Below are 26664 nucleotides of genomic sequence, written 5' to 3' on the forward strand. Positions count from 1 at the left end.
TTTAATAAATTCTTATTTAAAACAGAAGAGAGAAATAGGAAAAGGGCAAAGACAAGGCAGGAAATTGTGCCACTGACAAGCTCAAAGTCTTCCATGATTGGAACAGCCTGAGGATGGCCTCTCAATGGACGGCATGGGGAGGGGCAGACAGGAAGGCTTAGGGAACAGGATAGGGTTGGGGACAGGATGGAAGGTGTGGGAGGAACAGGATGGAAGGCATGATGTGGGGTCGGTCGGGGAGAACAGTTGTATTTCCAGGTCACCAGACAAGCCTACGGGGAAGAGAAGGTCTCTCCTGTTGTATGTAGCTGGCTTTTACCCAAATCTAGCCTCTGAAGTTCACAAATTTGACAGTTTGCCTGTATTGTTTACAATTAAACCTCGCTATTTTTTTCTATGCTGCTTCCTGTTCCAAACACGCAGGTCCTGCTTCTCTAATAGCATTAGCAACGTCTTTTTACTGTCTACTGGTATCATCTATGCATGCATGCATGCATGCAAAAAAAAAAAAATATGACTCAAAAAAGATCTACAGGTGACTAGAGTAGAGAGATGGCTCCATGACTAAAGCACTTGCTGCTCCTGTGGGTGACCTGAGGTCAGTCCCAGCATCATTGCTTTACCCACAGCTGGCTATAGCTCCAGTTCCAGGAGATATGATGCCCTCATCTGATCTTCTCCCACTACTGAACACATGTAGTGCATATACATATACTCAAGCATAGATAAGTAAAGAAATACAGTCCAGCACACATAAATAAAATTAGATAAATAAAAAAAAATTTAAAGGTAAAAAATATATAGAAAAAAATTAAATTGCAAACCAAAAGGAGGTGGGCACATGGCTAGAAATTTTGTTGAAAACAGGACAAGTGTTCTATCCATAGCCAAATGACTTCCAAAAACAACAGGGTTTTGTCCTAAACTGTTCAACTATTTCACAGATCCTCGTTGAAATCTCATGATGAATCAGGTGTTATTCCTTTCATTAAGATGTGTGGTGACCACAAAACTTATCATCTAGAACAAAAGTGTATATGTGCATAAAATTGTTTTTTTTTCTCAAACATCTCAGTATGCTTTAAGTTACCCATAACATATTGTACCCAAAATTCAAACCTTGGAAAGTTTTCTCTGTGACCAAGTGGTCAAAATCAAAACTAAGGTACTTACACGTTAGTGTATCCCTGAAGAGAAGGGAACAAAACCAAGCCCGTCCCCAGACATGAACAGACCCATCCTTCCAGCCCCACCCAATGGCAAATTCATGGGAGAGATGTTTACTTTGACTCACCGTCTCATACCATCATGAAAAGGAAAACATGATAGAGTTACCAGCAGCGAGTGCATGGCCGGAAAGTCCACATTATGGTAGACTGGGAAGCAGAGAATAAAGCTTGGACCAGCCTGACTGGGCTATAACCTACAATTGATTTCCTCATGCCAGCGACTCCTACCTTCTAAAGGTTATACAGCCTCCCTGGGCAGTATGACTAACTGTGAAACAAGCGTTTAATACATAAACCCGTGGAGGACTTTGCAGATTGAGAACAACACAATGTAACACTGCCTAAGAACGCACAACTAAGACATGGTCTTAATGAGATAAGACCCAAGAGGCAGACAAGAAAACAGCACAGTTGCAAAAATAATTTATTTTAAATGTTTTTAGATCATTATATATTAAAATTCCTTGTTACTTTAGAAAAAAGTAAAGGCACACCAAACTTCACAGTTAACATGTAAAAAATAAAATAAAAAAGGGAAAAAGAAAACAGGAATTCAAAGAACTATCCTGAAAGTGAAACCAATAATTTACAATGCAGCAATTATCATTATACTATATTACTATAGAATATAGTAGTTAAATAAGAAAGCAAGTTCACATTGTTCAGAACCCTACAATTGACACATACTCATACACAGCTGCCTGCCATTGTGACCTGTATCCATGGCTCATCTATCTGAGGTATCAGACTAGGGAATTTCTCATTATACAACAATGAAACTAACTCTCCCAGAAAACTTCCAGGAAGGCAATTTCCCCAACAAAACAAATATTCTGTTCTCTTATGACAGGCAATCTATATCCATAGGTGACTGATACAGTCACTAGCTTCCTTCTGGCCCTCCAAGGGACTTGCACACTGTTTTGGACAATTTCAAAAGGACAGAAATTCTCGGCTTAGTGATCATCTGTAGGAAGACACACAAACATCTCAAGAAATTGAGTCCTGCAGGAAGGCTGGTGATACCAGGCAACACAAAGCCAGTGTGTGGTATCAATAGCAGAAATTTAAGCAGTCTTAATGATCCTTTGATGACTTTTATAATAATAATAATAATAATAATAATAATAATAATAATAATAACCCACATGGGTGGCAATCTTAAAAGATGGCACCTTACCCAAAACTCAGAAACATATGTTTTCAAAAAAAAAAAAAGAGAGAGATACAGAGTCATCTCAGAAGCGATGCAGAGATGAGACACAATTAAGACACATCAATCATCTTTCTCTATGTAAAACTTCGCAATATGCCTGACTGAGCTCAGCTGTCAGGTGGTGGAGGTAGATGAAGAGCTATACTCCATAGGTCTGGAGTTGCCTTCCTTTTCCTCTTGCCCTGGCTCAGGGGTCCATCAGATATAATTGTGAGTGGGGAGAGGGCTTCAGTGAACAGCTGGCCCATTCTCCCTCCTTCCCCTGGCTATCCTTACAGCTTTGACTCACCCCATCAGCTGGGGTTAACAGAACCTGCCTAAAACAAAGCCAGATACTTATCTTTGCAACACAGGAAAAGCATCCATGTGCTAGTAGAAGCAGCTAGTGCTTCAAAGGCAGTGGGAATCTCATGTGGTGAGATCTTAGATTCACCCCAGACCTCTAGCTCCTGAACCCAGCTGCGACAGCTCTCAAAAACTGCCAATGGACCCAGCCTTCACATCCACATAGAGTCAGTGGGAAGACTGTCTCCCTCTTCTGGTCACTGCTAGATATGCTTCTGAATTGTCTTCAGTCTGGGACTCAGCAGAGCACTGCTTTCTGACGCAGACCAACCCCCATCACTTCATTCTACAAAGAAAACAAAGACAAACCAAAGTCACTGTGCGTTTAGATTTGATCCAAACTAGCATCACCTGGGCAAAGAAATTCAATGAGGGATTGCCTAGGTCAGACTGGCCTGCGGTCACAACAGTGCAGGACTGTGTTGATCACTTTAGTCGATATGAGAAGGCTCAGTCTGAAAGTGGGCAGGAACATTCCCCAGCCCAGGGCTCTGGACTGTGGAAGAGTAGAGAAAATGGCTGACCACAAAACCCAGACACATTCCTTTCCCTTTGGCTCTTGACTATGGTTGTAATGTGATTAGAAACTTCAAGTTCCTGTGTCCCTGAGTTCCCTGCAGTAACAAAATGGAACCTGAAACTGTGTTTTATCACAGCAACAGAAGTGAAACTAGGCTGGCCACGAATTTTCAAAAGCCATTTGTACTTACCTATGGTGTCATATAGTCTGAATATATAATCTTAGATCAAATTGGAATTGTCATCAATTCTGAATAGAAAACTCTCACTCTGTATGCACACACAAATACATACATGCATGCATATATGTGCACATATACATATACAGATATGTATATATGCACACATGTATGCTGAATGCCCTTCAAAAGGCAAATAATGTTTATTGGATGCTCACTTATTTTGGTATGATTCGTGATAAACATGTTGATGTAGCCTCTTGGATGATGAAGGCATTTTAACATTTGGCCCTTCTTCATAATCTACCTGTGACAATAACTGTAAAGTGTTAGCACCTCAAACCGCCATCAGTGTGCCAGGAGAAACTGATGAGGGACCCGATGAGGGGGGCTTGCCTTGGGTGGGGGTGCTTATATAGGTCCTGGCAGACACCTGCTGTTCTGCAGTGAGATTCTTTGCAACACTGTTTTTGTTTTTTTGTTTTTTCTGTAGTATTTTCTTACTATTCCATCTGCATACAGGATGTGAACTCCAGAGCAAGAGATCAGTTTGTAGAAGAGTAAATAGTTACTTGATTTGACACAATACAAGGCACCAACACTGCCAAACCAAGTTGTTCATCACTACAGGTCCTACTTCTTTGCTTTTCCTACTTACCATAGAGCAAGAGAGATTCTGGGTCAAGCCCGAGACTCTCACAAGTAGATACAGTCTTATCGTGGAAACTCTGTCGCATGATGCCGAGCACCAACTCTTCGCTCATCATGTACTTCATAAAGTCATCGTCTTCAGATGGAACTCCAAATTGCAAGTGATAGGTTACCGTGGCATTTTCAACACTGAAAGCAAACCATTGAAACAGACAGACAGGCATTATAATGAAGAAACAGAATCATATCGAGACTCAGACACCAATCTTAGCATTAATATTTCTCTAGCTCCACATCTTCCTGTAACGAGCTTCAGAGGGTACACTAGCCCAGGAGAATGCACTGCCCTAGAGCCCTCCTCTTGTGGCCATCACACAACCACCACCAACTGCTCACACATTAGGGAATCACTGAGAGTGGCTTTGGAAGGGATGGACACAATCTAACTATTGTAAAGAAAGATTGAGCGTTGGAATAGCACCCATCTGATATTAGCCTTCCTCCTGTGTGTCGAGCCCTGCAGCTCTTCCTCTATCCCCGGCTTCATGGTCTTAATGCTGCCACTACATGTAAACATCAGGGCTACTTAATTTAATGAGTTCTTTAAAAATGTCTATTTATTAGTTCGTAGGTTTTCACACACACACACACACACACACACACACACACACACACACACTTTGATCATACCCTTGCCCAAGTTTAACCAGTTAACCTTTAAAAGTGGTTATGGTCTGCCCCAAGGCTCGTTACCCTGAGCCAACTCCCTACCTCTTGGTCTCTCAGAGAATGACCTGTGCACCACAATGAATCATACCTCCCGTGTTTGGGGAGATGCTCCTTCATGTACACTTTCAGAGCCCCTTAAGGCATTATGACCATTTTTAAAAATCTCTTAGTAATGAGACCTAAGGAATTTTCATCCCTGAGGAGGCTCTAACCCTTTCATCTTTCAGTACACACTTTTCTAATTTTTTTACAGTGAAGATAATTATAGGTCTATCCTAAATTAGTAGCTTAAGTGGCTTCCTCAACATTTAATGTTTCACAGGTAACATTTTAATTTTCTATTGCTTTGGTCAAGATGGCCTAGATTAGGCTCAGCAATAATAAAAAGCAAATTAACAGGAGGGTACATCAGAGAGATTCTTCTAGGGAGGGATTTATAGATGCTTCAGTCTCTCCAGAATTAATCAGGCCACTGCAATGCCAAGGATAGGCAAAGAGCTCCCTCTGGAGGCCAGATGTCACATAGGCCAGTGACTGTACATTTTATAGGTTTGTAAATGCTCCCATATAGCAAAGAACTGCACCAAGCCCTATGAACCAAATAAATTAAAGAGTAAATTGAGACTCAGACAAGATCTAGTTACCACGGGTGGCCACTAAAGGCGATATTAAAAGCCCATTTTCAAACTTCAATCCAGCTAGCCTAGTTTGCAGGCATCACTAACTAACCCTAAGCAGAGTGATTTATCCCTCAGGAGGATGAAGTCACAGGCAGGCAGGCAGCAATCCTGCATACCCACTGCTAAGGATCTGAGCTAACTGATGAAACAGGCCTGAGGTGGGTGTTCAGAAGACCAAGCTGAAAGCTAAGTGAGAATATCAAGGTGTCTGACCCAGTCTGAATGCACTGTCCCTTTCTCTCTTGCCTCCACCACCTCTGCCTCCTCTGGTAGATTTATAAAAGGCAGACATTTGAAGGAGATATTTTTTCTGTGGACTTTCCCACAGCAGCTTACCACTGGAATAGATCTAGCAACTGACACAGCAAAAGGTACTTTCAGGTACTGTTCAGCCCATTCTAGACCAAGGTCAGGACCTCTCTGTAGACACAAATGCATGTGCTGAGCATAGGAATATTGTTTCACACGTGCAAGGACATCATTTTAGTTGTGATGGTTTTGAAAATTCTAAATAAACATTAAAAACATGGGGGCTGGAGGCTAGGGTGTAGCCCAGTTGGTGGATGGTTTGCCTGGCATGCTTAAAACCCTGTATGCCCCAGCATATAGAAAACCTGACACACTGGCATAAGCCTGTAAGCCCAGCATGCACAGGCAGGAGGATCGGAATTTGAGCTGCATGAGACTTTCTCCCTCTCCCCTCCCTCTCCCCCCTATGTCTCTCTCTCTCTCTCTCTCTCTCTCTCTCTCTCTCTCTCTCTCTCTCTCACACACACACACACACACACACACACACCAAATGGCAGTTCTATATCTGAAATACTAAAGTTCTTGGGTTATTTTTTGTTTAGAAAATATATTTTAAAGATCTCTGTGTCTCGTGTGTGTGTGTGTGTGTGTGTGTGTGTGTGTATGTTTGTAGGGTTGTTAGATTCCCCTGGGCTGGAGTCAAACAAGATTTTGTGAGCTTCCAAACGTGGGTGCTGGGAACTGAACACAGGTGCCCTGGAAGAACAGGAAGTGTTCTCAATAGCTAAGCCGTGTTGTCAGCCTCCCTCCCTACAAATAACTTTCATAAACTTCTCTAATACTAAGCCTTGGCCTAATTTCTAGACCTGTTTTTGCTTAGTCTTCTTGTGGGTTTTCCCAGTGTCTATTCCCACCTATCGGATGCTAAGTTCAGATCCTTTATAATCCTAGCAAGAGTAGATTCTTGGAAAGACCCAGGAGGCTCTGGGGTGGAAGGAGTCTCTACTACAGCTCTACTACAGTCTTCAAATGGAAAGATGTGTCAAAGGGATGGAGCAAACCATGTGACTATTTAATACTCCATTTCCTACACCTATATTTGTACCAGTGATTTATGATTATATATTATGCCAGTGACAATAGAGTCCCCATTGGGCAGCATGTGCCTGAAGAGACATCTGAAGAAGGAAGACAATATCAGACTTCATGTTCTTTCTAGTCCTATCCCATCAAGTTACCATTGGTGTTACATGCTCCTTTCTCAGATATACTGGTATTATTTAAGTGGGAGAATCTCAGCATATAATGTTGACTTTGATAACTACCTCCCAGTGATACCCTAGGGATAATTGACAACAAGGCTTTCTCATATAAATCTTATTTAAAGTATTTCCAGTAATCTCAGTAATAAAAAGAATAATTTGTTTAATGACTCCTTTACACACATAAACATATTTGTGTGTCTTTTGATTGCTCAAATTATTAAATTTCTTGGAATTAAAAAGAAATGTATATATGCATACATGGACACTAAATATAGCAATTATATGCACAGAAAAAATCAAGGCAAACAGAATTGTTAATTTTGGAGGGGTGAGTGTAATTCATCATTGGTAGGTAGCACTAAGAAAAGGAGACAGAAGAGACAGGTGTGTTTTTATGTTCTTAATGTTGTATGAGGCCAGCATACTCCTGAGTCACTGCTGCAGCACATAGATCATGTCCCTTCTAGTACATCACTCTCTGAGATTTATGTCTACTTCTGCCCTTAATTGACTTCTGTATCTACTGTTAAACAGAAATGTTTCTCTTGGACATTATTTTCCTCTCTGAGGGTGACCATAATTGAATCACATAATTAGTCTATGATTTCCTTCTCTCTGCTTTGCTGAGCTAAGAAGTTTCCAGGCACCATTCCAGCATGACACTGTGGTTTTTACTCTCAAGTCTTCTCCAAAGCTCAGGGAAATCATTGTGGGTGAATGATGATGAGTTGGTTAGGTGGATGGGTGATCTTCTGAGAAAGATAGAAAGATGTAAAGATCCAAGCTCTTACCTGAAATCCAAGATATCAGCAGAAGTGAAAAAACGACTCAGAGCTGGGGACTGTCTATACGTGTCCGTGAGCTAAACACCCAACAAGAAAAAAAGCACACACGTCACTGAAGATCATCTTACATATCACCTGCAGAAGCAAATGGCTTTAGGACAAAGGAGAATTCACTCTGGCTAGGAATTCACTGGTTTGGGGCTCTATGCTAAGAGGAAGAAGGTGTAAGCTGACCACAAATCAAAGCTCAAGTCTACAATCAAATGAGATCTAGATGGTCTACCTAGTTGAGTCTCACTAACAGCCAGGCAGACATGCACGTGTCTGTAATCCCAGCATTCCCAAAGCTGAGAAAGTGGGACTGCCCAGGAGTTCAAGGTAAGACTGTTTTTTATAAAGAGTTCTAGGTCAGCCAAGGCAACATAGTGAGACTCTGTCAAAAAAAAAAAAAGTTGAAATTAACTCATTGAATTATAGATTCAGCATGAATACCTTACATGGGTTCTGGGAATCCAAGCCCAGTTCCTCATGTTTGAATAGCCATCTCAAAACATTATTATTTGTCCCCTGTTCCTTCCTACATTCATCCTAGGATCTAGCACTCTGTTTGCATGCAGCAGACTTGGGAAAATGTCAAAGCTAAAATTGGAAATTAGATGATAGAAGATCTGACTGTGCACACTCTAAAGGTCTTTTTGGTGTTGTATTTGGGACATAGTGGCATTTCCTAAAAGATCTCTGAATAACTTCAACAACAGCCCCAGTGCAAACTTTCAAAATAGCACTAGTGATCTCTTCTGTAGAGATTGCACACTCCACTTTAATTTCAACTCATTCCTCAGATGCTAAATTGACAGAAATGCTGCCTATTAAATAATCAAAGGAGAATCAACGCTCTGGCTGACACTTCTCAGTACATATATAGCTGCATTGGTATTACAAAGATTCAGTTACAATGAGCAGAAAGACTTCTTGGGTGAGACAGGAAGACTCATCTATCTCAGTTCATTGATCTACTTGATTTTGCATTGGGTTCATAGGAATCCTGGTTACAGAGCATATTCTAAGCTTGAGACACTGTCCACTTGACTGTTGTAATAGCAATCTTTGTTGTAAACAGAATCTTCTCAAAAGCATTTTTGTTTTGGCATTTTTATGTCTTTGTGGTCTGGTTGTTTGGCTTGGTTTGGTTTGGTTTGGTTTGGTTTGGTTTAATTTGGGTTGGGTTGGGTTGGGTTGGGTTGGGTTGGGATGGGATGGGATGGGATGGGATGGGATAGTTTGGTTTTAAAGACAGGGTTTCACTCTGTACATTAGGCTGGTCTACAAATTCATTATGTAGCCCAACTTGCAATCTTCATGTCTCAGCTTCCTAAGTGCTGGAATTCCATACATTAGCCATTACCCCTACCTCCTCAAAAGCTAAATGCTTAACAATCTATTGAACATCAAATGTTCTATTCTTGGCTAGAATGACTGCTTATGAGGGCACCAGGAGCAAGGAGTGATGTGTTGAGAGCATAATCACAGGGTAACAATAATTGAAGGTAGCTCTGCTGCACTGTGTTTTGGTCAAACGTTCACCTGGAAGCCCAACCAAAAGATGAAAGCTTTTAAATAAAAAGGATTGGAGGATATCTTGAGATATGGCTTAGTGGTTAGGAGTACATACTGGGCGTATAGAGAACCCAGGTTCCCAGAACCCATAGTAGGTGATTTACAACCCACCTGTCTCCAGTCCCAGTGGACTTGACAAAGTCTGCTCTCCATGTACACTTGCATACATATAGTGCATATTAATTTACACAAGCATACATACATACCCATAAATAAAATATTTTAATCATTTAAAAATTTACAGGATGTCACTGCTGTTGTTACACTCCTGTACTCCAAGTTAAACATCAAAACAAGGTCATAAAAGCTGAAGTTTTCATGTTGCCAGGCTGAAATTAGGATGCGTATCCAACTGTCTGGTAAGTCAGGATTGAGGTGACAGCCAGATTTCCCAATAGGCCAGTTTCAATTTGCTTGATAATGAAGTTCACTCAAATCTTTATCTTTTCTTATAAAAACTAATAACCAGAAATAATCTACGCTTAACAAATCAGCTACTTTCTAATGCCCTGTCTCCCTGTACCCACTTTAGAAGGAAAGGCATTTTGAAAGTCCTACCCACTCTCTTTTGATTACTCCTTTCTTCAGACCCTTCTAGTTCTATAAAACCAAATCCATTTGCTCAGACCACCAGAAGATTTATTCTTTATATGGAGTCCTGTATTCCACATTTCTAGAACTGGAAATAAAGCCAATCAAGTACTGCGTGGCGCATGGCTGGAACCAGCACCCAATGAGGTTAAAATGAGAAAATGGAGGCTTCTAAGACAGTGAGGGCTACACAGTGAGATCCTGTTTCAGAATGTTCCTGGGTGTGGCATGAACTCTTTGATAAACTAGCCAAGATTGACTCACCAAATCTCCAGTCTGTCTGCAGAGCCTCCACCTTGCAGAAGACTCTGCATTTCCCATCCCTCGAACCATGCAACTAACCATCCAACCAGGAAGCTAGAGTTACATTCTTCTTTGCCATGCTCCAATCACTAAGTTCTTCTGAGTAAAGATGCCTCTTAGATCTCAACTCTTCCTTATGGCCCCCACAGATTCCCCCAATTCAAACTGCCTTTACTCCTCGGATACACTCAGAACTGTTCTCTTCAAGTACTGTACAGTACCACAAAGAGAGAAGAAACTGAAAATCTAACCATGTCAGTCTACAAGTGAAAATCTTTACACAGTCTACTAAAAACTGGGGGAAATTTCCATAACCTTCTCCCTACTTTCTTGAACAGTTTAACCCCAGAGAGTCTCCAACACAGCATGCTTAGATTCAGTATAGCACTGCACAGACCCTTGAAATATAAATATCTCATGTGTCCCATCTCTCTGTCCCCACTTTACCTTTACAATGACAGTATGTATATCCTATAACATTCCCAGCTTTTATTTTGTAGCTATCCTGTGGACCAGCTCCTTCATCTACTTCTTCACCCAACTCACATAATTTAGATGTACCTCTGTGTGCACTGGGGAGGCAGGGACAGCAGGATTCCTAGGGCACACTGCTCAGCCAACCTAGCCAAAATGGGTGTTTTCTGGGTCCCAGTGAGAAATTAGGTTTCAAAAATAACATGGAGAGCAATTGAAGAAAACACGTGATGTCAACCTCTGGCCTGAATATGTGCACACATGTGGCATGTGTATATACAAATGACATGTACACATATGCACACACAAAAACAATCCCAACAACCCTGTATGCAACTCAGTAATGGGACGTACTACACTGTAACTATTTGGTTGGTTCCCCTACTCAATTATGAGCCCATAAGCAAGGACTGTGCGGCCCTGGCATTTGGAATCATTTAAATCTTCATGGCATACAAGGCTGGGTGAAATACAGGACCAGCACTGGCTTCTGGGATACACATAGCTGGAGGCCAGACCAGGCTCGACCCACTTGCTGGCTTTGCAGCACAGAAGACCCACTTAAATAAGCATCTGCTGCAGCGATCATTCAGATAAACGAAGCAGCTTACACGAGAGCTCTTTGTCAACTGTTCTAACAAAACTCATGATCCAATGTTAAGACCACAGCAAACAACACGTAAGACATAATCACCCTTTTAGTGAGCAAGTGATGCAATTCCTCTTCATTAGCACACTCCTCTGGAATCTTGAGCATAATGAAGAATGTTTTGTTTGATGATAATTCGAGAATTTCATTTTCATCTTCATCGATATACGTCACTGAACAGATTGAGGGTTTAAAAATAATGGTGAATGCATACATTGAATAATGAATTTAATAAAGCCAGATGTGGTAGTGCACATCTGTGATCCCAGAGCACAGAGACAAGGGAACCACTTCAGATTCCAGGCCAGCTTGTTCTACATAGCAAGCTCCCAGACATCCATGACTTCATAGTGAGACCGGTTCTCAAACTATACAAAGCAAACAAAGGTATTCATTCTGTTGGCTTCTATAACTAAACATAACTCAGTATTCATGGAAGCTAAAGCCTTGGCACAGTCAGTAAGTACAAACAGAAATATTTTCTTTGCTTAACCAAACAGAATAAAAGAGAGTCACTTGTCTTCTCTGTGATAAATGTTTTGTTGGTTTTAGTACAGAAGGGTCTCAGACACCACTGGATATAGACCAGGGAAAGAACCATAAGGAAAGAACAGCAAGAACATGAACTTTTTTTGTTATACTGAATCTGAAAGTTAGCTAGGTGCCCAGATATTGGAATAGGTGTGAGAAACCAGCATGGACACATGCGGGAGTGATTGTCAGCAGTTTCCAGTCCAGCGCTGTCAAGGACCATGAAGAAAGTGGTATCACAGACAAGAATGGAGGTGAGACTAGAAACTGAAGATATGAGTCCCTTCTCCAAGTGTTCCAAGAAACAAGGCATGGGCATGAAGTCATCACTCCAGCCTGGGTTCCACAAGGGAGGAATGTTGACAGACTCTGTTTGCAGAAGGGAAACCAAACTTCACTTGGAGCCTCGGGGCCTGCAGAGCAACTCATAGGACAATGAGCTCTGTGTTGCTTGTGTTCTAATGATGAGAGCTAATTGGTTTTTAAAGAGTTAGAGCTGGAGGAAAGAAGGAAAACTACATGAAGCCAGGAGTCATGAACGAGAAACTGGCACTGACATGTTTATAGGCATTTCTCCTGGCTCCACTCCAAACTCGCAGGCTTACCCCACACAGGGGGTCACCTCATCTGCCCTGTGAAAAGCGTGGGCTGAGAAACTAGGTGCTCTTCAGCTTCCCCCTCAAATTCTGTGTTTCATATGTCACCTACTCTGCCTCTTACTGGACTTTGAAAGGTCATCATGACATGAAGTCAGTGTTTATGATAGAAATGCAGATAGCATGTATGTCTCAAAAACCTAGGTGGAGAGCAATTAAAAAAGACACTAAATGTCAACCTGTGACCTCCACATGTGCATACACACACACACACACACACACACACACACACACACACACACACACAAATGGACATGTTCAACAGTCTTACCCAGATGTTAACCCTGCAAACTAAAATAATAACCAGTATAGCAAAATAAGCCCAAGGGTTAAATAAATAGATGCAAGAATGCTATGGAAGCTATCAAATGCCCTCTGATTAGATTTCAGGCCCACTGAGTTTCTACCCTGGAAAACACTCATACCTAGTGTTATAGAATCTGGCCAAATGTCCATGATTGAGGGATTTATAGGCCACATGAGAAAATATCCTACTATTATTCTACTAAATGGACATAAGAGCAAACTGCTTCTAAATGCTTATCTTTATATTCATAGATTAGTAATGTTCTCAAACATCATCATCAGAGAAGTTTCTTTGTGCAATGGGTGGTGATGAAAATAGACATTCAAAAGTGACCAGAATGCAAAGAATATGTCTCAGTGGAGGGATCAGCCATGACTGGGTATCCATACCCCATCACCAACACTCAGCGACAATTGTGAAAGGATTGAAAAGTTTGTAAGATTTCAGAGTCAGGAAGACAAGAGTGAAGCCTTCTGAACAGGACAGGACAACTGCACTCATGAACTCACACCAGTTGTGGTTGTTTGCACAAGATCTGTGTAGGTCAAGCTGATTAATATTCTAACATAGAGGAAGGAAGGGACTCCTAAGCCTCCACCCTCCAGGAGCTACTGGCAGTTAATGGCTTGTAGGGAAGGAAGAGACAGTTGTAAGGTGTAGTCCTGATAGGTCAGCCATGCTTCAGTAGATGGTCTCACTATATGGTCAGCAAAAATTAGACCTTTATAGATTATTAAAACAAACAAACAAAAGCACAAGGACATGATGTTGGGAAGGAGTGGGGAGATGGGAATGGATGGAAGAGAAGTTAAGGGGAAGAATGGGGGTTAATAAGATCAAAATGTATTGTGTAAAATTGATAGAAATATTAAAGTTAAAAATAAAATAAAAACTATCAGTAACTTCTGACAGACACTTCCACTTACTAACCCACCCAAAAAGTAAATGTCTTTTTCTGGCTTCAGTAATCATAGATTAGTTTTGCTTACTTTGAACTTTAAATAATGGAACCATACTGGCAATAAGCAAAATCAAAACAACACAAAAAAGCCCAGCATGATAGTATGCACTGCTAATTTCAGTTCTGGAAGGAGACAAGCATATGTAGTTCTGTGGAGGAAGGCTCCACATTCTTTAATGCACATGAGTGTATATGTATGTGTATATATTAGTCATGGAGTTCTATAGACTCAGAGTGTACAAGGTAAGTCACAGAGATGACAGCTATAAATAGGACCAAAGGATGGTAAAGGTTAAACCTCACATATCATATAACTGCTATTCAGCATGGTACAATAAAACTGGTATCAATAGACGAGGTCTGGAAGTGTTCAGAGAGTGAGAGCCCAGTGCAGACCTACCTCCATGCTCTCCAGTAAAAGAGAAAGAAAACAATACCTCAGTGACATGGCAAGTCCCACGGAGGATTGTTTTGAAGGAGAGATGCAGGTACTACACTTAGAACCTTTGGATGTTTAGGATATTTTGTAGAGAACATAAGTAAGTAAGACTTAAGTCTTGGGAAGGTCAAAAAACACCAAAGACTTGATAGAAAGACTGTCAGGTGAAAATATGACGTAACTTTCAGAAAGTGGGTGGAAGGAATAGCGATTAAGTTCCTGCCCTGGAGGACCTTTGTAGGTTATAGCTGTCTGTGCTCTCTACCAAGGACTTCCCCCATGAGTCACCCTAACCAGGAAGCATCTCCCTGTGAAAGGAGTGTGCCAGGCTCAGGTGATGCCAAAAGACAGAGGTCTCGCCCTCTACTGAAGACTGAAGTAGTCCACTCAGTGATGTATCACTTAGAAGGTCTCTGCTCAGTCACGTCACAGCATTTCTTCCTACAGAAGACTGTAAATTAAGAGGTGGGCAGTTCAGCTGCAATGCTGTGGGAGGCCATGTGGGGCACCTCCGAAGGCTCTAACTTTATGCCTGCTTGTCAAGAGGCATTTCTTGTGTAGTGTTACTCTTTTCTAACCAGGGTTCTAGAGTGAAAAGAAACACATGGAAGTGCTTAATGATCTCTCCAAATTATCTACAAAGCAAGTGACTCTGCCGGGGAAGAGGAAAGTGTTCTCCCTCTCCCCACGGTGTGACCTGTGACAGTTGTAATGAGAATGGCCCCCATAGGCTCATGTGTTTGCATGCTTAGTGCCCAGTCAATGAACTATTTGGAAATAATAGGGGGTGTGGCCTTTTGGAGTGGGAATCGCCTTGTTGGAAGGGGTGTGTCAGTGGAGGTGAGATTTGAAGTTTCAAGAACCATTGCCAGGCCCTCTCTGTCTGTCTCTCTGTCTCTCTCCCTCTCCCTCCCCTCTCCCTCCTCTCTCCCTCTCCCTCACCCCCTCCATCTCCCCCCCTCTCTCTTTCTGTGTGTATGCATGTATATTATATATACCCTTATATACCATGCCATACATATACATATATGATCTTCCCATCAAAAATTTTACAGTACTTCAAGGAGAAGGAAATTAAATTGTCCATTAATAAAAATATCTATAGAGCTGGGACAAAACCAGTTCTCTCCAAAGTCAACAAGTTTCACTGGATTCTGTCCATAAATTGCCAATTAAAGAAAATATCAGTGTTAGCTGAGTCTGGTGGAGTGATGACCTCTTATCCCTACTGTGTACACAGCCTATGCGCCATACATGAAGCTGAGTCATGATTCTGAATCAGTCATGACTTCAGTGCACACCAGAGTGGAGGAAGAAGAGATAAGCCCACCCCAAATATTAGACAATAACAAGTGTTCAGCCCTTAGAGGACAGAGAACAACAATAACATCAGCCACCTTGCATTAAATCACCACATACAGGAGTGTCTTAACAATAGCAGTTAGACTTCTTCACAGGACACCCTGCCGTGGGTCCCCTATTGCCCAGCTAGTTACACCTTTTGTCTGGGAGGCAATCGCTGTCCTGCTCTGCATCTATTTCAACTGCATAGTCAGTTCCACCTCTGTGTCCAGCCTGCCTTGAGATTGGAGTTTCAGGGATTGGAGAGAGGACAAGAGGAGACTGGGCCACGTGGATCCTGAGGAATCTCTTTGCGTCACCAAGTCTTAACCCCTGGCTCTCCCAAAGCCACCCTTTCTCCTATTTCCCACACACTACATTCAGTTCTGCAAATATGTGATTCATATCAATAAGCTTGGTGATTGGGCAGTGGCTGAAGATTGCCAGCTGTCATCCCAGAGCTACCAGCAGAGCAGCTCTGGGTGTGGCTAGCATGCTCACACACAGGTCAGCCTGCAGTCTCCTTTTTAATCTATTGTCGTCTACACTGTCCCACTCAGATTCCTCCCTGAATTTTTAGTGACTTAGCCAAATGATGTCGAAGTTATTTTAAAACCTTAAAGAAAGGCTACTGCCTCAAATTTTGATCTCAAAGTATTTCAAAGTGCCAAGCAGAGATAAGAACGAAATGTAACAAACTATTAAGGATATATGTTGACTGTTTTATTTAGGGTTACTATTGCTATGATGAAACACCATCACCAAAAGGAAGAAAGAGGGTTGTTTTTTTTTTGTTTTTGTTTTTGTTTTGTTTTGTTTTGTTTTGTTTTTTGTTTTTTGCTTATGTCTCCATATGACTGTTCATTGTCATTAGAAGCAGGGCCAATCTGGAGGTAAAGAACAGAGACCATGCCTCCTGGGGTGCCGCTTACTGCTTTGTTCCCCATGACTTGTTCAGTCAGTTTGCTTTCTTCTATAACTTGGGACTACCAGCCCAGGGGTAGCCCATAATGGGCTCTCCCATCAATTTCTAATTAAGGAAATGCCTCATAAGCTTGCCTATAGCCTGATCTTTGGAAGGCACTTTCTTAGTTGTGGCTCCCTCCACTCCAGTGACTCTAGCTTGTGTCAAGTTGACATAAAACTAGCCAGTGCATTAATTGAACAGGTATTATTTTCAAATTCAAAGTCCTTTAAGTAGTTGCCATTTCTTTAGTCTACTGTGACTCTCCCTGCAAGCCTTGGAGCCTGACAGGCAAGATGCCACATAAAATAAGCATTTTCCCTAGGAGGGAAGAAAGAGATTATTTTTGTAATTTCTTGTATAAAATTAACATATGTTAAGATGCAAATCTGCAATCAAATTAAAATTAAGTTGCATTATAATATTTAAAAGCTATTCTGAAATTTTGGAGTTTAGCTTTTCACATCTCAAAAAAAAAAAAAAGTTTTAAAGGAAAGTAAATCTGTCTCTGCAGATTGTTTTTTGTAGTTGAGGTCAGGTGAGTTCCAGAGAATAGATAGACACCCAGTCTTGCGTTTTCAAGTTTGGAATGATAACCATTTGCTCTATGATTGGCTCCCTTGGGTGCTACCAGGCACATCAGTCAACTTTCAGGATTGCACCAGGCACTTGAGATAGGAGGAGGCTGTGACTCAGCTTTGGTTTCAGCATCCACCTGTGGCAGGCAGCTGATGTACGGACAGTGTGAATGGTTATGACAATGCCATTGTCCTCAGCATGGTGAAGGAGGGACAACACACCTCAGAGACGCTCCCTACTTAAAACAAGCCCACAGCTTCAAGGCATCACCTGCCCTGCCTAAACAACATCTAACGAAGTAGACATGGTGCTTGTCTGAGAAACTCGAAGGCTGAAAGACAGCTTAGTTGATGCTGTGAAAATCTTCTAGACACTATCAAGTTTGAAAAAAAAGGAATAGGAAAATTTTCTTTCTGGGGGAAAAAAAAAAACCAGCTCAACAATCCCCCTGGAGAGACTCAGAGCTCCTTGTCATTATAATATTCTGTGACCTGAGAACCTGAGTCAAACATCATGGGGGTTACACCACCTTAGGAGACCCCAAGCTCCAGATGAACCCCCTCTGCATGAGCCAGTAAGACAATTCTTTCCTTCCTACCTACTTTGTTGTAAAAATTATTTGCCTAGTGGAGTATACTAGCTTTGTGTACATCTTGAAATCTTTTAATAATACATGAAATCATTCTTAAAATGGTAACAACCTAAAACACTTTAAAATTCTGTAGAAGACAATTGTTAGTGACCTGGTAAAACTATTTTAATATAACATCAAAATCATGAAGATAGGCTAGACTATAAAAAAAAAAAACTAATATCAAGTTAAAATGCAAATAAGACAAGAGAGGAATGTGTGATGAGCTGTTAATAACAAGGAAAGGGATGACTAAAACTGTATTGCTTTGCATTCAAACCGCACAGCCATAGAATGAAGTAGAACACACACACACATACACACACACACACACACAGTATACTGCTAGCATCATGTAACCGTTTGTTTCTCAAGACATATTCAACACAAATATAATAGTTACTTCTAAAATAAAATAGCAAAACAGGTTTTAAAATGCAATTAAATGTAGATTGGTGTTCAAGTTCAAATATTAAGCAGCAGAACAATGGCTCAGGTTTAAAAGTACTTAGAGCTCTTAGGGCTCTTCCAGAGGACTCGTGTTTAATTTTTAGCATACACACAATGCCCTCAATGCCCTCATCTGGATTTCTGCAGCAGCACATTCTCATGTGCACATTCTCACATCAGCCCCCAACACACACATGCACACACCTAGATACAGAATTTTAAAATAATAAAAATTCTATCATTTTGTAAATTTAAGAAACTTCTTCAAGAAACAATGAGAAATTTTTAAAGGAAAATAATGGTCTTCGTATATCTTCCATTTTAAAACAAGCAAAACACACACAAACACACACACACACACTCCTTCACAGACAAAAAGACTTGTATTTCTATCTCTCTCTCTCTCTCTGTCGCTATCTGTGTCTCTCTCTGTCTCTCTGGCTGTCTCTGTCTCTGTCTCCCTCTCTCTGTCTCCCTCTCCCTCTCTCTTTCTGTCTCTCTGTCTCTCTGTCTTTCTCTCTCTCTCTCTCTCTCTCTCTCTCTCTCTCTCTCTCTCTCTCTCTCTCTCTCTCACACACACACACACACACACTATTCCAAGCCAGTCAGGTTTTTATTTTGTTTTGTTTTGGGGTTTTTGGGGTTTTTTTTTTTTTTCGGTTTTTCGAGACAGGGTTTCTCTGTGTAGCCTTGACTGTCCTGGAACTCATTCTGTAGATCAGGCTGGCCTCAAACTCAGAAATCCACCTGCCTCTGCCTCCCAAGTGCTGGGATTAAAGGCACCACCAATGCCCAGCTCCAAGCCAGTTTTATTTTACATTAGTTTCTATTTTTGTTTTTTTGTTCACTGTGTACACCCAGGTTGGGCTCTGGCTCACAATACAGCCCAGGCTGATCTTTAACTAGAGACACCTTGCCACCTTAGCCTCCCAAGAACTGGGATTACAAGTATAAATCATTATGCCCAGCTGCCCAAGTCATTGTTCAATTCCTGCTATGAATAGTAAAATAGCAGAGAGTACATTCTTGGTTTCAGTGTAAGTCATAAACATTCAAGAAGGTCTCCCAATGTGCAGACGCAATCCTCTTACCTCCTACAAGGCATAGGCTTATAATGATCACTATAGTGAAACACAAGAATATGGTGACAATGACCATCCACAGTTTACATTTTCCAACCACACTCCTGTTGCAGGGACTCCAGGGGCTTTCCTTGTCTGCCTAAAAAGCAAAAAGAGACTGTGAGGTAGTCATTGGGTTTCAGCAAATAGTCTCAAATTCCTACGAGAGCGGGGTGATGTAGAATTAAGGTTATCAGGTCCTTAACCTCAAGAAGTTCAACACTGACTCAAATCTAAAACAGGAAAGAATAGAACCTCAAGAGGAAGTTAGCCAAAGGCCATCTAGGGGTTCTGAAGTGGAGACAGGAGGCAGGACTTTATTCCTAGAGATTTTTGTATTGTATTTATTTCTAACTCACATGAAAATTGTATATATTTATGGAGTTCACTGAGATATTTCATGTACAATGGTAGATCAGGATAGTTGCTGATCTATTACTTCTAATGTTTATCCTTTCTTTTGGGTTAGCACATACAAATTCCTCTCTACTTGATATTCTGAAATATACAATCCACTACTAACCATAGTTTCTCTACTGTGTTACAGAACATTATGAGGCATTCTTTTCTGTCAGTCTGTACTTCTATACCTATTAACCACTTGTTCCCCACCTCTCTTTCCCTGTTCCCTTCCCTGGCTCTGGGAATGATACTTCTGCTCTCTGCTTTTATAAGATCAATGTTTTAAGCCTCAGCATACAAATGAGAACATATAATATTTGCCATTGTGTATGGGAGGAAGGGTTTTTGAAGATATTAAAAGCCTGGGAACCAACATCTGGTGATTCATGAGAGAACTGGTCAACAGACCAATCTAAGGACTGGGATGTGATGTGATAAAGAGTTGTGAAGTTGAGATTAGAGAGTGAAGGGCTGGACTCTATGGTGAAGCATTTTGTGTTGGTTTTTCCCTTACTATAACAAAATACCTGAATATAGTCAACTCAAAGATTTATTTGGGATATGGTATTATTTTTGGTTTTAGACCATGGTCAGCTAATTCTATGGCTGACACAGCACATCACAGTCTTGGGAATAGGTGTCTATTCACCTCATAGTAATCAGAAAGCCAAGAGAGAAAGTGTCAAAGGGGTTGGGAACAAAACACACTCTTCTAGGACAAAACCCAGAAAATACTTTCTACAAGTAGGCTGTACCTCCTAAAGCATCCAGCATTATCCAGTCATGCCACCAAATTTTGATTCTAGCAACAGACTGGTCTATAAGAGAAGTCAAAGCCCCCAATGTATGATTACCTTCCAAAAGCCCCATCACTGTACTTTGAAGCATTTAGAAATGAAGCCTTCAACACATGAGCCCCAGATGATTGTTCAGGTTCCATTACTATGGCTATGATTGCTTTTAAGGTTGGTCGGATCAAAGTTGGTGCGTACCAGTGATCTGTTGAGAGGCCTCAGGCAGGTTCTTCTATAAGGCACCTGCAATATATGCTTGCACACTCTACCTTACATTCTGGTCCCATTCTGATTGCATTGGGTGGCCATGGAATTTTCAGGGTTTTTCTCAAAACACTACAAGAGATCCACCAGCTCTCCAGGTAATTGACTAAATACGTGACATTAAAATAGGATCGAGATACCATGGCAGGGTTATCTACCTCTGGCCCAAAAAGCTTGTCTTCTTCTTGGCTCAATTAGGAGAGTTTATTATAATAATAATAAAACTAGGGGTAAACAGGAAGTTTGTGCACAGAAAAACCTGCACCTTCATATCCTCACATTTGATCCAGACATTTCATCTAAACACAGAAAGGCCAGTTGATTCTTGTATTACATCGAGTAATGCATAAGAATAGGGCTAATTTGGCAGCTCAGATCAACCTTGGTACCACAGAGCAGTCAATTTACTGATTTACTATTAACTAATACAATGACAATGCCATCACATAAGATATCTCTGGGACACTGAGTCAGGGCCCCTATAATGAGCTGTTAAAGAAATTCAGTCTCACCCTGTTACCTACAACTTCTTTCGCAATGTTTTGCCCAAGGGTATTAACCTGTAGTAACAATAGGCAAAGTGGTATTCCATGACTTACATTCCTTTTCCTCTATATTCCAATCCAGATTAAGAAACAGACAAATTCTTCATATACTCTCCTAGCCCAAGTTTTCTAAACAGGAAGATGCCTACGCTGATGGGATGCTCAGTACCGTTCCCTCCCATTGTCTGCTCACCTATCCATCTGCAACTTATCCAGATCTATCACTCCAGTTCCCCATCGATTGTTTAAATTACCTAAATTTATTTGTAAGACATAATTTGTAATTGAGGAAACTATAAGTGAAATGATATAAATCATGTCAAATATATTCACTTATACATGATAAGATTCATCAGATGGGGCCAGCAAAATGGCTTAACAGATAAAGGCCCAACAGCCAAACCTGACACCCTGAGTTTGATCCCTGGGATACACACAGTAGAGGGAAAAACCTGACTCCAGCAAGACATCCCCTGATCTCAGTATGTACATCATGGCCCATGTGCACACACACACACACACACACACACACACACACACACACACAGGAAATCAATGTAATGTCTTCTTAAAATTGATTAGCAGTGTAGACCTGAGACATTGAAAGACACTGAGTCTGAAGTTTAGGCGGTCCACTGAGTGACCCTGAGCTGTTTGGTTGTATCTCTGAGCTTCGGCTTCTTCACGCAGCTGTCTCATCTGTCAAACCAGAAAACTAGCACCCTCCTCTTCCATTTTCATTTCTGTCCCTATGATCTAACACTCTGAACAAAACCTACTTGGGGGAAGACGGAAGGCCTCGTTTGGCTTACACTTCTAGGCCACAAGCCTTCCTTGAGGGAAATCAGGGCAGGACCTCAAGCAGGAATCTGAAGCAGAATTTATGATGGAATGCTGTTAGCTAGCTTTCACACTGGCTCATGCTGAACCAGTTTTCTTATAGCCCAGGACTTCCTGCCTAGGAATGATATTCCCAACAGTAGCCTGGATCCTCCCATATCAATAGATAATCAAGGCAATCCCTTACAAACATACCCACAGATCAACCTGATACAGTTACTCAACTGAGACTCTTGTCAGGTGATTTTTGGCTGTCTCAAGTTGACAGTTCATGCTAACTAGGGCAGCTCCTTCTACGATGATAATAATTAACTGCATTTATATGTTACACTTTGCACATAGTAGCAATCCGTACAAAACGTATGATCTGGAAAGCATATGGACTTAAATAAGCACAAAAGTCACCCAACTTAGGATGGGGACACAAAACTCTTAAGTATATAAACCCTGTGCCTGTGCTAGCCAGTCCTTACTGAATGAACCCCATTAATTGACCTTTCATGTTGAAACACATTTCAACCTCTTCTCTAGAGTCAGAGGGTGGTGAGCATGTCATGGAAGGGTTTGAGGTTTTGTCCTCTCTCTCCTTAGTAAAATGCTACCATTCAAGGATTTCTAGAAGGCTCTTCAGGCTCTCTACCCTCACCCCATTCTATCAGTTATTGAAACTTTCCTATTCAGTGACCTACAAAGCCAAATTACAAGGAAGTCTGGCCCATCTGCATACATCTGACTAAGAGGAAGTCACTAGGACACTGAAGCCTATTCTTAACAAGGCAGGTGCTAAGCAATTGTAAAATTCTGATGCCCAGCATGGATTTGGTGTGTTCTCAACTGTTCTCCACAGGCAGTCTAGGGATCCCAGAACCTAAACAGGGCATATGATATGAACATTATTTCACAGCCTTCTCTGGGCTCACACACTTTTTCCCCCCTGGAGAATGTCTCAATCTTTAGACATTCTGGGCCTGACTAACTTGAGCCAAGTATTTCTAATTCCCCTGCCCAGACCCTGCCCTGGAGAATCATACAGAAAGTTTCTGATTACAGCTGCGTGCACTGGCCTTCAGCCATTACTTTCCAAACTTCATTCGTCTGTGGTCTTATTTCATGCAAGCATAAGGTGCCAACTTAGACTCCAGGGTACTTATGAAAAAAAAAAAAAAAACATTGCTGCACAGTGTTTCCAGGAATCACTGTGGACCAAGAGTCATGTTTTCAAGCTTTGAATTTTCTACTAAAGTTAAAACTTGGGCCCAAGAGGGATAGGGGTGGAGTGGGGTGAGAAAAACCAAGCTGAAACAACACGTCCAGAGAATTGAGTGTGCCCAGTAAAACATAAGCAAACCTTTGGAGTTGATGAGAAGACAGGTGGCTCAGCATTCAAAAGCTCTGATGTTTTACAGGTATTTGATCTGTGAATAATGTTTAGCTATGACATCAGGAAAGGGTTCAACCTACACACTCCTAAGGACTTCCTCAGAGATGAAAAGACAGGCTAGGTCTTAGGTAGAACTTTGATATTATTTCCCTTATACTGAGCTGCTAAGTTCACAGCCCTCAGTCTGGACGCAGCAGCTCTCCCCTCCTTGTCTTCTTTGCCAGCTTCTCTTCCGGAGGAAACAATGACCAAAGTGGGAGATAACAAAATGTGTTTGAAGGTAGGGGAGAGGGCGCGAAGGACATAGAACTGGTTAGAGCTAGGAGACAGTACGCCTCTAGAGGTGGTGGTGGTGGGGTGTTGGAAGAGAGACGTGGGGGTGTGGGGGGGGAGAGAAAGTGTGGGGAGCGGGCTGGGAGAGAGACAGTATGATTCAATCCATCACTCTATTTTTACTTGAGAAAGAAAGAAAAACAAGTTAAAAATTACATAACTTTGAAACACCACCTCTTCTAAGGCTTTGCTCTCCATTGAAAGGAGCAGCCACGCCCCTCTACAGGATTCCTGAAGAGTCTCTAGGCGAGGTCGGACTCCGAGTAAAGGAGGGGTCTGGTCTAAGGAATTCCAAAAGATCTTGCATTATTTAACCACTCCCTCTTTGCGTGCCCGGACGCTGGAAGGACGCTTTGGCGCCCTTATGCGGTGCCAGGTCCCTTTCCTGCTGTCATGCCCGAACCCTACCTAAGTCCTTACCTGGGCTGGGCTAGGGTCCTCGACCGAGTAAGGTTGGATCTGGAGGCTGTTGTTGAGAGGTGTCAGCTCTTCCTGCTGCGCTTCCTGCTGCTCCTCCAGCGTTGAGAGCTCCAGTTCTTCCCGGGGTGATGGGGTTCTGGACCCTTCCATGGCAGCGCAGAAGACCGAGGCTCCGCTGAGAGGCAGGACTCAAGCACTTAAGGGTGCAAAGTCCAGCATAGGGAGACTACTCCGCTCACACTCCACCCACCAGGCGCGGCGTGTAGACCTCGGGCGGCGCCAGATAGGCCTGGGGTGGCTGACCTGGAGGGGAGGGGCGAAGCCAGAGAGTGGAAGCACTCTGGCTTTGGTTAGCTGACCTTGCTCCTGAAAGGTAGATGCGGGTGGGACCCTGCTGCCTTGGGCTCCTAAGCAGAGGAGGGCTGTTTTTCTGGTTTGTTCAGGGTGCTAGCTGCAATGCCTTTCCGTGTGGATGCAGACCGCAGACAGGCTCACAGGGCCTGATTGCAAGCTGGACTGTGGCAAGGAAGGGATAGGCTGAGTTTGGGGAGGTGGGGGGCGGGGGCGGAGGCGGGGCGCGGTTCCCAGAACTTTGCCTTCTACCTGGACCAGTGTCATGCTGACGCTTACTGCAGCTCTCACTGTCTAGCGAGGGCTCATCTACCAAATCAACAAACAGCTATGAATCACCTTCTGTGTGGCAGGCAGCATGCTGGATTCTGAGCACAGGAAGATGAATGAATAAGACACAGCCCCAAAGTTCCCCTTCCACGCTGATTCAGGTATAGGGGCAGTATCAGTATTGTTGAGATGAGTACAGGCAATCAGCACTGTGTTAGTTCCCCCATACGCTTGTGTCTCTCAGGACAGAAGACAGTGACTGGCAGAAGCAAACATTCATAAACATTACTGATTTACTGGTTATTGTTTATCTCTGAGAGGAGAGTACTGTTGGTTGCCGTTTTGTCCTACTGACCAGTGTCCTTTGCCTTACAGAATCTTTGCGATTTTATGAGGTCCCATTGCTCAATTCTTGATCTTAGAGCATAAGCTATTGGTGTTCTGTGGGATTCCGGCTCTAGCAGCACATGTAGCAGAAGACGACCTTGTCGGTGGTCATCCAATGGGAGGAAAGGCCCTTGATCCTGTGAAAGGCCCCAGTGTAGGGGAATGCCAGGGCCTGTAAGTGGGGAGTGGGTGGGTGAGTGGGTGCGTGAGCAGGGGGAAGGGGGAAGGGATAGGGGGTTTTCTGAGGGGAAATCAGGAAAGGGGATAACATTTGAAATGTAAATAAAGAAAATATCTAATAAAAAAAAGAAAAAAGAAAAAAAGAGAGGAGGGTTCATAAACACTCCACCTAAGGAAAAAAGCACGTGTGTCAGGAATCATACAATGCCCTCCACAACCCTTGTATAGCTCAGAATTGACTAAGTGAGCCTGGAATTACATTTGCAAAACAAAGTGTGTATTGGGTGTTGGTTCAAAGATCTTGCCTCTAGCTAGACCTTCATTTCAGAACCACTAGGCTCCCCCATTTCCTTCCTCCCACACAGACAGTTACTAAGACCAGTTTGAGGATTCCAGAAATACTGGGAACACATTTAGAAATGTCTCTTTGCTTTGCAGATCTAGGGGTCCAGCCCAGGTATATAGGGCTCTACCCCTAGGTTTTATCACCAGTCACCAGAGAGATGCTGTTATTGAGATGTTTATCTTTAATCCCAAAGAAAGTTTTTTAGAAAATCGAACTAAGTTCTATGAACTGGAAATATTCATTATCCCAGGGTAGTCATAGTTTTCCAATCACTTTTAGTAATTTGGAAAATAACACTTCCTGTTCTCTTTCCTTTCGATTCTACTTTCTCTGCAGTCCTGTGCAGTGTCAGAGGCCTGTTTAATAATAGTGTCCCTATTTCTCATTTGTTATACTTTTTTATCCCATTTTACTTGTTTGGTGCTATGGTTAACTCTACCCTCTGACAAGAAAAATATGATTCTCATATGGAGTGAGACACTCTCTAAATTAAGATAAATCACAAACAGGGATGTGTGGAGCGGGCACTATAGACTTACAGCTATTCAAAGTATTCATTACAAGGCTTTGAAAAACAAATGGAAATCTTGGTCATTTAAATTTTACAAAAACAACCAGAAGCCTGGAGACAGCATACCTGAAAAGTTTGACTTTTCAGAACACTCACCGAAAAAACGTCTCTGGCCCTTC

General features: G+C 42.0%; 1 protein-coding gene across 1 annotated transcript; it reads right to left on the minus strand.

The window, feature by feature from the left end:
* Nucleotides 1-1637: 1637 nt before the first annotated feature.
* On the minus strand, nucleotides 1638-24935 carry CUNH3orf52 (chromosome unknown C3orf52 homolog). The gene is made up of 6 exons (XM_031364003.1): nucleotides 24441-24935; nucleotides 19432-19561; nucleotides 11527-11654; nucleotides 7854-7924; nucleotides 4147-4328; nucleotides 1638-3076 (listed from the first exon to the last, which is right to left on the minus strand). The coding sequence occupies exons 1-6, from the start codon at nucleotides 24588-24590 to the stop codon at nucleotides 3072-3074; spliced, it is 666 nt and encodes a 221-aa protein (XP_031219863.1). The 5' UTR covers nucleotides 24591-24935; the 3' UTR covers nucleotides 1638-3071.
* Between the last annotated feature and the right edge of the window lie 1729 nt (nucleotides 24936-26664).

The sequence above is a fragment of the Mastomys coucha genome, unplaced genomic scaffold, assembly GCF_008632895.1.
Source record: "Mastomys coucha isolate ucsf_1 unplaced genomic scaffold, UCSF_Mcou_1 pScaffold12, whole genome shotgun sequence".
In the NCBI taxonomy this organism is placed as follows: Eukaryota; Metazoa; Chordata; class Mammalia; order Rodentia; family Muridae; genus Mastomys; species Mastomys coucha.

Coding starts and splice junctions, on each gene's coding strand:
- CUNH3orf52 (XM_031364003.1), bottom strand. CDS start 24,590: ATGGAAGGGTCCAGAACCCCATCACCCCGGGAAGAACTGGAGCTCTCA. Junction 19,562..24,440: donor AGGACCCTAGCCCAGCCCAG/GTAAGGACTTAG, acceptor TTTGCTTTTTAG/GCAGACAAGGAAAGCCCCTG. Junction 4,329..7,853: donor GCTGATATCTTGGATTTCAG/GTAAGAGCTTGG, acceptor GTTTGCTTTCAG/TGTTGAAAATGCCACGGTAA.